This window comes from Dipodomys merriami, unplaced genomic scaffold, assembly GCF_024711535.1.
Source record: "Dipodomys merriami isolate MVZ:Mamm:240054 unplaced genomic scaffold, mDipMer1.0.p SCAF_5, whole genome shotgun sequence".
In the NCBI taxonomy this organism is placed as follows: Eukaryota; Metazoa; Chordata; class Mammalia; order Rodentia; family Heteromyidae; genus Dipodomys; species Dipodomys merriami.
The window spans coordinates 55,734,255-55,749,833 of NW_027206068.1; the positions used below are offsets into that span (position 1 = coordinate 55,734,255).

Genomic DNA, 15,579 nt, shown 5'->3' on the forward strand with positions numbered 1-15,579 from the left:
TCCAGTTGAAAGATAATTATTAATGATTTGTCATTGGATAGTCTATCTTTGCTGCTAAATAGTTGGTTTACATAATTTACTCAGCTTTGCCCTCAGTAGTTGAATGGATCAAGAAAATGTGGTATATATACACAATGGAATTCTATGCTTCCATCAGAAAGAGTGATATTGTCACATTTGTAAGAACACATAAAGATTTGGGAAAAAAGATATTTAGTGAAGTAAGCCAGACCCAAAGAAACATAGGCTGCATGGTTTCCTTCATTTGTGGTAGCTAGAAAAAATGTACTCATTACCTGACTTATGTGACTGTAGCTTCCATTCAGCACCTTTACAATAACAATAAAAATACATATATACTTAAAAATAATTTTACCAGCATTTGAATGTTTCTTGGATCCTAACATACCTTCGGCACTGACTCATTTTCCATGAAACAATTCCTCCCAAGGAAAAAATCCCAAACCTATTTCTTCCCCTTTCTTGATCATTGTGAATTAGTAGTTACAATGACAGGGTAACTAATATTGTTTTTACATCTTCATATAACATAAAGATTGTAAGGAAGTGGAGTTGTTTTCACACTATTAGAAGCAGCACAGTTCCTACATAATTTGATGGATGAAAGAATCAAGGTAACATTCTATCTTCTAGATGCAAGTCTTTTAAAGAACTCCCTTATATCTCCCTTTTAAATTATGCATTAAAAAAATCTGACTTAGAAATAGCAGTTCTGTCATGGACTCTTGTAGAACAGTTCCAAGAGTCTTAAAAATTCATTTCCCCAACCACATTTTCCTTTGAATACTTAAAACCAAGAAAAGATGAATGAGTTAATTAGATATAAAATTACCCTATGTGAACTGAACTAAACTATATTAAATAATGGATCAAAATGTTCAAAGACAAGAACATAAGAAATTTAACCCTCAAACATAAAAGCTTAGGATTTTCTAGATATTCTGTAGCCACATTCTATAGGTATATCTGTACATATGTATGCAGATCCATACAGCACATCCTTAAAATTATAGATAAAACCTGACAAACATTTGTAAAAGAAATTTTCTTTGGTATTTCATTTGATCATGACACTTTATCGTTTGGACAGATGTAACATACCAATATTTATTATTATTACTACAAAGTAGTTGTACAAAGGTTACAATTGTATAAGTCAGGTTTAAGTACATATAAGTCAGGTTATAAGTACCTGCTTCTTGGACATTTTTACCCCTTCCTTGATTTTCTCCTTCTGGAGCCTGCCTATAAGGTTACATAGTTCATTTTTATATAATGTACATTGAAAATGATTATTGTATTTGCTCACCTTTCTTCCCTCCATTTTGTGTCCCCACCTTAGCTACTTCTCTACAGAAAACATGTTTCCATTTCCTGGTATTAACTGTGTGGGTTCAGAGGAGTTACATCTATGGACTCCTCCCCAAAGTCAGTGTGTGTGTAAATGCATTGAACCCTGTATAGGTCACCATGCTTAGTTGTATTTTGGAACTAGCTTCCGCATGTGAGAGAAAATATGTACCATTTAACTGCATTTACCTCAATAAATTAATTGAATCTACATTTACCTTAATAATGAAATAACACTGGGAATGAGCACTTAGCACTAGAGAGGAGGTTTTGCTTTTTCAGACTCTTCCACGAGCAGATTAGAACACTAACTTCAGCATGACTAAAGGTCTAAGTTTACCTGGCACTTAATATTGCATGGATCAGGTACTGCTCTAATGTTTTAGAAACACTATCTCAGTTAAGCCTGAGAACAACTCTAGGGAATAGGTTGTATTGTCCCATTTTAGTAGTGAAAAATCTAAATTAGAGATTGATTTCAGCCACTGCCTACAGTCAAAGTTGACAAATGGCAGGACCAACCAAGGTATGGATCCTGCATTTTGGCTTTAGATTTCAATGTAACCACCTCCATTCCTGGACCACTTACCAAATTCATCTCTTGTTTTTTTCAGGTTTTTTTTTTTTTACAATATATGAATGTCTGCAATGGGAACCACATTATATAATGCTGCATAATAATGGAACAAAGATTAACTATTTATCCTATGCTAGAGTTCTCAAAATATAGTAAAGGAGGCCTCTAAGGTGTGATTGCAAACAGGAACTACTTCTGTTTGAGAGAACATGAGTGAATAAATGATTATTAGATCATTCATTTGTAATACAGTGTATTACAAAAAAAATAGAGGTAGTTACCTGAATACTAGTTATTCAAGCTAAGGTCCCAAGGATTGTGGTTCAAAGAGAACATGGGGAAGAAAATTCCGAGAGACTTTTCCTTCAATGAATCAACAAAATGGGCATCTGGAAGTATGGCTCAAAAGGCAGAATTTCAGGCAAGGCCCTGAGTTCAAATGCCCGTACCTTTCATTGATAAAAAAGAATGAAAGAGAAAAGCAAATAGGGACCTAAATAAATGCCACATCTGCTAGAAACTTAGTCAAGGATTATGAATTTGAACCATGTTGAGCAAAGGGAGCCATTTCTTGGTACACTCTCCCCTTTAAGGCAGAGTGTACCAGGATCAGGGCGGTACCTCATTAATATTAATCTAGCAACAAATATTTACAGAATTGGAAGAAAAAGGCAAGTAATAAGATACTGCCATGCTCCATGTGCAAAGTCAGTGAAGTCTTGGCCTACAGCAATGGCCATGGAAATAAGACAAGAAAAGTAGATACATCTCATAGAGAAAGTGGCAATACTAGTTAATTGAGTTAGGAGGGCAACCAAAAGGAGAAGGCTTGTGATTGTGAATCAGAAGCCTGAATATGGCATTTATAGAAGGACATTCAGGGTTTTGTTGTGTTTTTAAGCATATTTGAATCTACTAAACTGGAAGATTTTCATATCCATCAGTTTACTATGTGTCTTAGGTGACAGACAAGTATAAGGACAGTGATGCTCAAGGAAGTGTAATTTAAAATGTTATTAATAAAAAATTAAGATGATACTATAATAATTCATATCATTGATATTTTATTAATATTTTATAACATATTTAATACTGTTTTTTAAACACTGAGGCATTTTTTCAATGGATCTACGTCAATATAATAATTCCAATAGCATCTAATTTCTCAAACTAAGGACAGAAGCAAATCTACCTATTTTCTACCTGACTGTTCTTACACTAAGATGATTTATGCACTTAACCTCTCTGTACATGCAGTTTCTGTATCCATATGCATATTGCACCATGGAAAATACATGGGGAAAGATTGTATGTGTACTGCCTGTGGACTCACATTAGTTTTCTTAAAATTATTTTGGAAACAGTATGTAACAATAGCTACTTAGACAGTATCAACATTATATAAAGTATTGTGTTTTTGACAAAATAGGTCTAAGTTTTATGCAAACACTATTGTCCAGAGGGACTTTAGCACCCATAGATTTTGGTACCAGAAGGGAATTCTACATGCATTGTTCAAACTATACAATGAATTAACAAATCTTTGACGATGATTCACAGTCTGAAATAGCAGCCTTGTGCATCTAAAGATCTCCATACCAGAAGATGAAAAATGCTTTTTGCAACCAAGAATAACATAATTTAAAATGTTTAACAATAATGGAGACATTCCTATCACTGTATTACAAATAACCAGAATCAGCTATGACCATCCATTGCATAAATAAGCTTTCATGGGTCAAAGGTTAGTTGGCTTGGTTCTAATGAACATGATTAGGACAAAGGAAAGCATTTATATTTTTCTAGTCTAAGGCAAAAAAAGGACTGGATATAGTTTAAAATATTAACATTATCAAATTGATTTTGTAAACTATATCCCCCAAAACTTACCTCCTGTCGAAAACACAGGCTTGTCGATTCAGTGACCACTTACTATCTCATGCATGTCTAATTTATTTCAATGTGTACAAAGTAAAATTCTTGACTTCCAGAATTCTATCAGAAAGTGTTGCTACACAGGGGGACTTCCATAGATTGAGAGTCCAAAACCCTGCCAGATTAGAGTGGCTACTGTGTTAAAAGAACAGTTGGAGATGTCCCCATCAAACTGTTGTAAATACAAAAGCTCAATCAACAACCACTGAAAATCCCGAAACTCTACAATTCTTAGACTTTCATCTTGTCCCTTTCCAGAAAGCAGAAATAATCAAGAACTCTAATAACAACGGATGCTGGAGGGGATATAGACAGAAGGGAACCCTACTGCATTGTTGGTGGGAGTGGAAACTTGTTCAACCACTTTGGAAAACAGTATGGAGGTTCCTCAAAAGACTCCACATAGAGCTCCCCTATGACCCAGCAATCCCATTTTTGGGCATTTACCTGAATGATCACAAATAAGACCATTCTAAAGCTACCAGCACAATTACATTTATTGTAGCATTATTTACCATAGCTAAGATATGGAGCCAATCCAGATGCCCCTCAGTAGATGAATGGATCAAGAAAATGTGGTATATATACACAATGGAATTCTATGCCTCCATCAGAAAGAATGACATTACCTTATTTGTTAGGAAATGGAAAGACTTGGAAAAATTCTAGTAAGCCAGGCCCAAAGAAGCATAGGTCCCATGGTTTCCCTTATTTGCAATAACTAGTATATGTCTGAGTCAAGCAGAAAAGGTCAGATGAGATATGTTAGGGAAATGAACCCCAAGGTAAGTATTCAAATGTTGTTTTTTCTTTCTTGCGATTGTTTCTAACATATTTATAAGATGATTTCTTTGTTGCTTTGTATGTCCCTCCCCCTGGTATAACCCTTGTTTTCACTGTATTTGATGTTGGTATAATCTGTGGAGGGTAAGGGAAAAAACAAATCGTTTAAATAGGGATACAGGTGGGCCCAGTGCAACAATGAGATGTACAAGTCATTATGTAGAAAAAGGAACTTTACAACTTTGGTGGGGGGGATCTAGTCAGGGGGACAGGGGAGTATGGGAAGAGATGGAAAGGGGAAACAAAGTAGGAGGCAACAATGCTTGATAAGAAACATACTCATTATCTTGCCCATGTAATTGTAACCCCTCTGTATGGTATTTTCATAATAAAAAAGGGAATTTTACTTAGTATTACTAACCAGATCCCCAAATATATTTAACAAATCAAATCCATCCAATTTATATCCAATGATACATTTATTTATAAAGGAAGTAAATATGCATATAAATACCATGGCCATTTCAATGACCAACTTTAGACTGCAAAAATCAAAATTTACAAAATTTATTTATTCTCAAGATCTTATATTGCTCTCTAGTTGTATTCTCCACCATAAAAACTGTCATTTCAGAACACTTACTCTAGCATTGGGAGTCTCATATTACAAATGCATATAAAATATTCCCGTCATATTTCCGTTTATCTACTTTGAAAGACATTTGGAAAGTTATCAGGTGTAACACCCCATATAACATGTTTTTATTATTGCTGAAAAAGTCAAATCACTTTATGTAAAACCAAACGTATCACCAATTGTGTGCTCTGAGATGAAAAAGGACAAAGTGGTGGGTGGAAGGCAGATTTCTTTTGAAGATTCACATCCCTCTCCTCTATTCTCATTTTATAGACTTGAGTGGAGGTGTATGGAGTTGTTAATAGCGCCTGGCTTCCTGGTGAGAGGAACAAGAAACTGAGCAATTGCCTATTGATAGATTTCATTAAACCCCAGACCCACAGTCCAAAGCAAAATTTCAAATTAATCTCTCAATGTTCTTCACCAAAGCTAAAACTTCTGGAGAAACAGGATTATAAAAATAACACTCTATTTCTGCTCTCCCTTATCACTATACAAACAGTTCAGTGATACTAATTACTGCTATTTGAAGTTTTCAGAGTATGAAAACTTTGGATAAGGGTCTCAATTACTTTGCTCTCACTTTGGTATAGATCTAGGTGAGTCATTTTACTCAGATAATGGAATGAGATCATAAAACATTGATGAAGTTTGCCTTTGCTAGAAAAAGATCGGGATCTAGACAGCTGTAAAAATTGAGTTACTTAAGCCTCTTAAAAATCTAAACACAGACATAAAGGAGAATTGCAAGAGTTGATAGGGTGCCATGTGGTCCATTCTTCAGGTTCCACTTGTTTAGGATAGTATATCTCCAGTCAGTTGGACTGCTAGCTATATTACCTCTATGAATGGCATCACAAATCACAGCCCCCATCCCACACCATCTCCCTTCTGTTTTAATAACACCAAAGTTTCCTCAAAGTTTCCACATGACCATGCTGGTACATCACAGCAAATGAACAATTTCTTATTCTGGTATATTTCATCATGACACATTCAAAGATTTCATCATGACACATTCAAAGATTTCATCATGACACATTCAAAGATTTAAGGGTTTTTAAATTTATGTTCATGCCAGAAACTATAGTTTTTCCTTCTGCATATATTATAGGAAAGTTAAAATTTTATACTTCCAAAATGAGCAAACAAAATGCAAATAACAAAAAGAACGTATTCTTACACCCAATCATCTGGTCTAAAAACGGAAGTGAAAGAAGCATAAGATTATATTGAGTTTCTCATGGGCAAGACTTGAACAATTTAAGAGAAAATATATTAACTTTCCTGTCTTTATATTACATGGTTTAACAATTGTTCTCAATTCATTTCTATATGGCTTCCTTAAAACACTGATATTTCAATTACTGCCATGAGACTCAGAAGACTTAGCAACCTATGTTTATGAAAAATTATTTTGCACTGAGGAGTATCTGCTTATTGTAAATTTCCAGGTTCTTCGGGTAATAGATGATTCTTACGTTAATATTCAGAACATGCCTCAAATATGCCCCAAGTACACACCAACTTCATGTCCCAAAGTAGGCCCATCGGAGCAATTATTTAGTGGATACAGATTCTTTCTTCTCCTACCAAATACTTCTTTCAAAGCTTCTTTCAAATATCACCATTTGATTTATTAAAATTCAATTTCACTCAGCTTTGCAAGCAAAACAATGATAGGAAAGTAAGCACATCTTCACAGGCCTGTAAACACTTGATGATTATTCTGTGAGTCAGATAGGGAATGGGAAATTTCACAAAGTACTTACCTGACACGCATTGTAAAGAAGCTGATGTTCTAGCTTTTTAATGCCTAGGATCTGCTGGAACATTTCATAGAGTTGTTCCTTGCTCAGAATAAGTTCAGACACGGCGCTCAGGGTCATTCTGTTTGGCTGTTTGCACAAGTCTTCTTCCCCCCGGTAAATGGCATCGTATTTGGCTATCCAGGAGCTCAACACTGTCTCTTTGCTCAAGCCATCTATTTCTGGCAAACTTCGCACCCGTTTTTCTATATTTTTCTTAAACACTTCTCTGAAGTCATTAGCAGAACACCCTCCACTCTGAACCATTCTCGCCACTCGGTCACTCTTCAGAAAAACCTGAAAGGAAAAAAAAATAATATCTTTAAATTAGCCATCATCATAGTGACCAAATGTCTTCAGAAATTCAGCCTGGTGACTGACATCAACTATGCTGCAATGACTCAACATATTTTATGTAGTACAGATAGTCACTCCTTACAAAAAGGAAGCCCCAAATCCTTCTAAAATGGTGAAATATTGACAAGAGGAAATATGAAGTGCTGAGCAGCCTGTAAGATGATTCAAATTGGAACTTCATGTCCCTCATCTGAAGGCCAAGGGCAACTCTGCAACTAGATTCTTTAAGGCATTTTTTTGAATGCACAGGAGTCGTATTTGTAAAGGATTCCAGAGAACCCCTCATTACTCTGCCAGGTGAAGACATGAAGTCGGCCTTCACCAGACATCCAATCTGCCTCGCCTTTGATGGTGAAATACCTCAGATCCCAGCCAGCTGGTTCTCTTCAGATTCCTCCCACAGAAGTCATGCCTTAGACAGATACTGCATTGTAGGGCATCACCAAACCTTTTCTGTTCACATTGTCACTGTAATATTTTCATAAAATAATTGTTGACTTATATCTGTTTTAATCATCAGATAGTAAATTCCATATATCCCAAACTGCTTCATTTACTACATCTGTCACACATAAGTATCTAGGTAGGCAGACATGAAAACGTTCTGTGTCAGTAAATGAGCAGTTGGTGAGAACCAACTAATCTAATTCCTCTGTCTATGCTATAATTTAAAAGCTGAGTAAGTGAGCAAAGTATGCCAATTTGCTATTATATTTGTGTAGAGGAAAGGGTATAAGATATGGATATTGTCTGTACCAGAAAGAGAACAATATTGTAGAATTACATAATGGGATAACTAGCTTCATGAGCAGAACAAGTTGAACAACAGCCTGGAGTGCGGGATTCATGGAGGGACGGTGAGAAAAACTTGCTGAAATAGAAATGAAAGATGAATACAGGGTGTTTTGGCTGATGCCAGAGGCAATGGCGGAACACTGAGTGAAGAAGTGAGAAAGTAGCATATTGAAAGAATACTCAAAACTAGAGCAGACTTTAAAACTGAGAAACCCATTTGCATTTTATATATATATATATATATATATAATTAATGATTCAGCCTATAACAGGTTTATACGATAAAAGTCTAGCTATATAGATATAGATCTTGTCTGTATGAATGGGAGATGAAAAATAAAAATCCCACAGGCAGAACAAGCACCATGAACTGATGTCCCAAGGGAAGAGATCTATTGTTGTGATGAAAGTAAATGTGGAAACTGGTCCTAGAACTGGCCTGAACCAGTCCACAACAGTTTTCTGCTTTGACTTCCAAGATCCTCCATGAAATTCTGCCTGGGAGATCTACAGGGAGCCATGTTTGTTTAGAAGCTGCCATGAGAACGAATTATATCCCCACTCACAAAAAGTCACCACCAATAGGCAGATATTCTGTCTCCCTAGAACTTTTCAAACAGGAAGAGCTCTCCCTTAACCCACTCAATTGTCCTGTGCTTTGTGGATTATTATTCTCTATCATAGACTGAGCCATTTAAGCTGAGGAGATATATGAGTGACCCTGGATCACAGAGTCTTTAGGAAAACAGATGTATCTTGGCTTTTGGAATCAAATGACTATACTTCTTTACTTATTTCCTTACTCATTACCATGGTTATATCTCTGGCAGTCAGGTTGTCTGTCAATGTCTTGCCGGATGCTAGCCAACACCTCTGTAGTTTTCAGTAAAATTCTCTAATCATAGAACCAATTCAGAGTGGACATGAGGAACATAACACTAGAAAACTAACGTACTACTCATTATCATATTTTTGACATTTCGGTGGGTTATATCTTTTACATGGTCTTCTCTGAGCACCTCCAGTTCAGATTATATACCAAGCAGAACTTCAATGAATACATTAACAACGTCATGGGGAACTAATAACAAAGATGTAACCAGAACAAGAAATTATATCTGCAGTATAAGTCTACTCAGCTGTCCAAATAAGACTTCCAAGTATATTTTTTCACAGAAACACATATTGTCCACACACTGCTGTTGATCTGAAGCAGGCATTGCTTCTTTGATTCAAAAGCATTGTATAATGTAGAGAAAACCATTATTTGCTTGCCAAGTCATTGTGGGTATCTCTGAGACGGTTCTTGGAAATGCTACCACCAAATATTCAGCCAGAAAGACACTGAGAAAATAGAAGAGCCCCACAAACAAGAGATGCTTTGCTTTTATGCTTCAAAAATAGTCTATACTGTCCCTGGAGAGACCAAGATACAGTCCTTTAAAACTTTTTTAGGTATTTTCAACTCATAAAGCCTTTTAACAATGGTGAGCTTAATTTTACAAGAAATCAAGCAGTTTTGTTTTCCTGTATACAAACACCAGTATTTGTCAGATCTCTTTGTATAGCCAGCCCAGGGATTCCCTTCTGGCACCATATCTTTTCATTCTCTTCATCTACCCATGACTTCCCCAACTAGCCTTTTTAGCCTTCTCCATCATTATTCCAAGGACATACTTTCTGTTCTAAGGGAAAGACTTGTTTAGGGCTCAACCCTCTCTATGTACCTGTAATCCTAGCTACTCAGGAGGTTGAGATCTGAGGATTGTAGTTTAAAGCTAGCCCAGGGAGGAAAAGTCCATGAGATTCTTATCCCCAATTAACCACCCCAGAACTAGAAGCGAGCTGTGACTCAAATTGGTAGAGTGTTAGCCTTGAGCTAGAGCTCAGTGACAGCATCTAGGGCCTAAGTTCAAGGCCCCTCCCCCCTCCCCAAATTATCATGGCCAAAGTATATGATGGATCAATTCGGGAAAGACCTTGGTAAGAAAAATTGTGTATGTTTACTGTTTACTAATAGTGGGACAAACAAACTAACATGCCTGTGTTTGGAAAATACAACTGAGAATTTCTGGGGCTGTGATAGCTTATTATAGACTTTTCATTGTAGTTGGGGAGGTCAGAAAGGCTTCCTTGAATAGATAAATAAAAATCTAAACACCAGAAGGAATTATGTTGGAAATAAGGGAGACTTGGGGAGCACAGTGGAGTGAACACAGCTGGTCTAAGCTACAGTGAAGGAACTGAAGCCACCATACTATGAAGAGCCTAGAGGAAAACTACGCACTTTCTAAGGTCTGGAAAGGTATATTGTCTTTATCTCAACAGCACAGAATGCCACTGAAACATTTAACAGTCACATGGTAAACTTTTTTTTCAGAATAGCTATAATTTTCCTTAGTAATTTTGTACCTATAAGCCTTGTAACCATAGAAAACATATGCTAACGTCTATCATACAAAGAAAAACAAAAGCATCATGAAGACATATAGCCAGGATCAAATAGCCAAAAGCATAGAGAAATCAAGATTTAAGTCCTATCATTTGCTTCATGCAATCAATTCAGTTAATTGCTTATTAAAATGAGCTGGGGAAGGCAAGGCATGGATGAGTTGGCAGGGATTAGGAGGGAGGATGTATTCTTATCATTCTCCACCTGCTTTGTAAAGCATCCCACAGCTTTGTTATTTCTTCTTTTGGTGTCATGGCTCTTCCTGTACTTCTGAAGATATTACTTGTACCTTCATACTTTTGCACAACATCATTACATCTCTCTTCTGCTTCAACTCTGAACTTGAAGAGTGGTAGACTTTGAAGCCTTTGTAGTGTTTGCTATCATTACATGCTCACATTTTAATGAAAATGATTAGATCTTTGCAGTCATAATGGAATTGAGAAAGATACAGAAGCCAAGCTTGGTTGTTTGACCAGGGTGGAATGATTTTTTTCCTTGTACTCAAGGATAACAAAACAAAAACAAAAACAAAAAAATCCAAGAAGGTCCAGTTTAACAAAACTGAATTTATTTCATATTCCAAGAGTAGAAACTACAGGCACAAGTCATCTTTTATTATGTAAAGTTATTAATGATATATGGTAGAAGTTTGTTGTAGTAATGAGCTTTCTTGGCCAGGAAAAAAAAGGAAAGAAAAGAAAAAGATTTTACCATTATGTTTACTGATCTATAAATTCCAAAGATTTGGAAATCACTGACTTAACTGATTTCATTCCTTATCAAATGTGTAGAAATCACTGAAAACTGACAACAAATAATCTTTTCTTAAAAAAAATAAATTTAGATAAGAGCTACACTGAAACCTTTATCTGTAACCTAGCAAATAGCTAGTTTCAAAAGAATCTTCCATAGAACCAATCTAAATCCCTTGTATGAAATCTAAAGCCCTGGTAGCAATTTAAAGCCCTAACTTGCCAATCTTGTCTGTCTGATGTAGGGATGGAGTCCTCATCCTAAAGAACAAAAATGTTTTATCTTTTCAAAAGATAGGATTTTTCCATTATGTTATCAATGTTTTCTAGCTGTTCTCAAGCTTTCTGTCTTCTGGTTTTAAAAAAAAGATTTTGTTTTTCCTTATGGTTTAACTCTGCTCACCTATCACTTATACTTCTGTTCCTTTCTCCTCCCCTTATTGTCTAAGAAATAATGTAACAAAAGCTTGGGAGATACTAAAAATCTTTATCTTTCAAGGTAGGATATACAATAAAAGACTGAAACATTACCGGTTTCTTAACCTCAGTGGTGAAGTTAGAGTGGTTTCAATTTTCTCAACATGTGTTTTTAGTATTAGATGTGATGCATGTTCTTCCATATCCTTCCTGCTTTCCTCCCTTCCGTCCATTCTTTCTTCTTCCCCTCCTTCTATTCTTCCCTCCTTCCCTCCCTTCTTTTTCTCTCCCGCCCCCCTCCCTCTTTTCCTTCCTTCTTTCATGAGTTCAAATAACAGGGCTTTAACATGGAGCTTTCCCACTTGCTCAGATGGCACTGTACCACACTTCAAGCTTTGCTTTTTGGCTGGCTGTTTTGGAGATGGAGTCTCACAGATACTTCTGCAGGCTCTGAAACTCAGTCTGTTGACATCAGCTTCATGAGCATCTAGGATTGCAGTTGTGAGCCACCAGTGCCTGTCTTCTCCCATAAACTTTAAAATCACTCTAGCTTACTCATAATATCTAATACAATGCAAATGCTATGTAATTAGTTGTTTTACCATATAAGGGAATTCAATAAAGTCTGTACATTTCAATATATAAAAATATTTAAATTTTTTGAATTGACAGTTGTGTGTATGCGTGCATGTATACCCGCACACATGCACATGTGTGTAGATTGCACTCCAGGCCTCATACAAGCTAGGTTAGGCAAGTGCTGTACTTCTTTTTTATTTTATTGTAAAGATGCTATACAGAGGGGTTTCAGTTCCATGAGTAAGGTAATGAGTACATTTCTTGTCGAACCCTGTTACCCCCTTCTTTGTATTTCTCCTACTATCCCTCCTCTCCTCCACTTCTCCCTTCCATTCTCCACTGCCCCCTCCTCAAGTGGAAAATTTCATTTCCAACATAGTGTCTTGTGAGTACGTTGTGAGATATGGTTGCTTGAATCCAATGATACAGAATACAAAAATATGAAAAGTCAACTATGTATTAAAATGTATCAAAAAATCTAGTAAAGGATTACAGGAACTTTTGAAGTGATGTGACATTGCCATGGTCTCCAAAACCATGAATTTTGACCAATTTATTTTGAAAATATTCAAACATACAGCAAAAAAGAAAAATGTTTAGTATAAGCATTTTTGTACCTATGATCCACATTTTACAACTGCTTAGATTTTTCATTTATATATCCATCTATCTGTCAATTTAATTGTTTACTTATTTCTCTGCTGGTCCTGGTGTTTGAACTCAGGGCCCGGGTTCTATCTCTGTGCTTCTTACACTCAAGGCTAACCTTCTACTACTTGAGTTACATCTTTACTTTAGTTCAGTGGAGATGAAGAGTCTCATAGAACTTCCTGTCTGGACTACTTCAAATCATAATCCTCATACTTCAGCCTCCTGATTAGCTAGGATTACAGGCATGAGCCACCTGTGTCTGGCTTCCATTTTATTTTTGTTCTGTATTAAAGAGTAGGTCAAGTATATAATTCTGTATTGTACAAAAGTATTTCTCAGTGGGTGTGGAATCAATAAGTAGGAATCCTTTGCTGCAGATTAAATGTCTCAAAAGAAGCTTTTCTTCGCAAAGATGGGCAAAACATAAAACAGAGGTAAGGAGAGAAATTATTTCTAATAACAAATCTTTTCCACACTACATCTAGGAAACCAGAAATAAGTAGCTAGTTTCTCAAATCCAAAGTTTACAAAATATGCATCTTGAGGATGGCAAGTCATTTAATCTTGATAACCCAAGGATCTGCATCTGAGCAATGGAGTTTCAAAGTGAATATGAAAAAAAGAAAATTTCTGGAAATCAATCTTAAAAGCAAACATTCCTTTAAGTCAAAGATAAATGGACTCAAAACCTGTTGACTAAATTTCCCTGGCATGCAGTGGCTCTCAATCTATACTCCTTGGATGGATTTCATAGTTTATACCTTGTAGTTATTTATTTTTCCACCAGATGGCAACTATGCATGAAACAATGATGTTATTGTTCTTTTGTTTGTTTTTAATCTCAGAATCTGATTCTCAGGATGGTGAGGGAGTTCAAAGGTACAAATTCAATCATCATCCCAAAGCCTGAATTCCCTCTCACTACTACCAAAAACTGAAATGACATATAATTACCAATCTCCTTTAAGGAAAACTGCTCTCAGAACAACCTCTCTGGCAGAATGAACTTCTGAGATGCTGTTTCTAGGTGACAATACTTTTCTTTTTCTAGCTGTCATTTTCTCACCTCCTAGTCACCCTGATAATAACAAAGAAAACCTAAATTTGTCCCAAGGCCATTCTTCATGTATTAGTACAGCTAACACTGCCCTCTGCCTTCCAGATTCACTATGTCTCAGCTTCTCCTGAGATGACAAGAGCCTCATCCCAAGCTGGCTCTCCCCAGCACATGATGATTCCTTTCTTTGTCAACACCTCATCTCTTTAAATCTGCAACTGTCTTCTATCCTCATTTGTCCACGTTAGTAATTATAATTTTCTAACAATGCATATGTTTTGTATATTCTTCTCAGTAGAAAGTAAATTCCCACGTGGACAAATAATTCTGAATGATTCACCCCTGCATTTGGGGGCCAATCAGAATTTATTGAATGAGTCAATGAGTCTGCTATTCAGGTAGGATCTCATAATCAAAAAGAATAAAGTGCCAGTAATTAATTTAGAGAAGCAATTCCTCTATTCATTCAGTAGAAGGCACCAGGTCCCTTTGACTAGCCTACTTAGATGCACAATAGCTTATCTCACACTTTTTTTCAGCCACATTTTTTTTGGGGGGAGTCTGATCATGGGGCCTGAACTCTGGGCCTGGGCGCTATCCCTCAGCTCTTCAGCTCAAGGCTAGCGCTCTACCACTTGAGCCACAGCACCACTTCCGGCTTTTTTCTTTTTTGCTTATGTGGTGCTGAGGAATCGAACCCAGGGCCTCAGGCATGCAAGGCAAGCGCTCTACCACTGAGCCACCTTCCCAGCCCTTCAGCCACATTTTTATAGAATGTAAACTGAGTCTCCCTCCAGTATTGAGATGCTTGTTTGATAGGCCAGCTAAGAAATAACATGTTTTCCTTCTGTGATTTTTTTTTTGTCGGTCGTGGGGCTTGAACTCTGGGCCTGGGCGCTGTCCCTGCACTCTTCAGCTCACGGAGAGTGCTCTACCACTTGAGCCACAGCACCACTTCCCATGTTTTCCTTCTGAATTTCATCTTTGGCCTTCTGATATGCTGATGTCTTTATTAGTGATTCACTGAAAAATAAATCCTCTGCTGTAACAACTTCCTTGAGATTATTTATTAGGATTGGAAGAGGTTTCAGTTCATTGTTACTAGGTTCCACAGGCTTTAGACCTATGGCTGAACAGAACATTGTGGTAGACCAGGGTCCCAATATCCCCTTCAAGGGAATGACCACCTCACCCACCTTCCCTCTATTAAGTTCACTTATAATAGGTGCCTAAAAGCTGATTTGCCATGGAAAAGCACTATCTACCTACTTGGAACGACAGATCAACTAGAAGCAGAAGAATGACTTGACATCCCTGTCTCCATTTAGTGCGTCTTTGCTCTAAGCCATCCCCTCTGCAGTCACTTTGCAATCACTTTGCAATGTGGAAAGGACAGGACTGATCA

The 15,579-nt window shown here is 36.7% G+C and overlaps 1 protein-coding gene across 9 annotated transcripts in view; it reads right to left on the minus strand.

Moving 5' to 3' along the window:
• Cadps2 (calcium dependent secretion activator 2) overlaps window positions 1-15,579 on the minus strand; it is a 423,408-nt gene that overhangs the window by 263,884 nt on the left and 143,945 nt on the right. For all 9 annotated transcript variants that reach the window (XM_069996657.1, XM_069996656.1, XM_069996659.1 and 6 more), the window contains exon 3: window positions 7,076-7,408. In XM_069996657.1, the coding sequence (XP_069852758.1) occupies window positions 7,076-7,408 (333 nt within the window). The remainder of the gene's footprint in view (window positions 1-7,075; window positions 7,409-15,579) is intronic.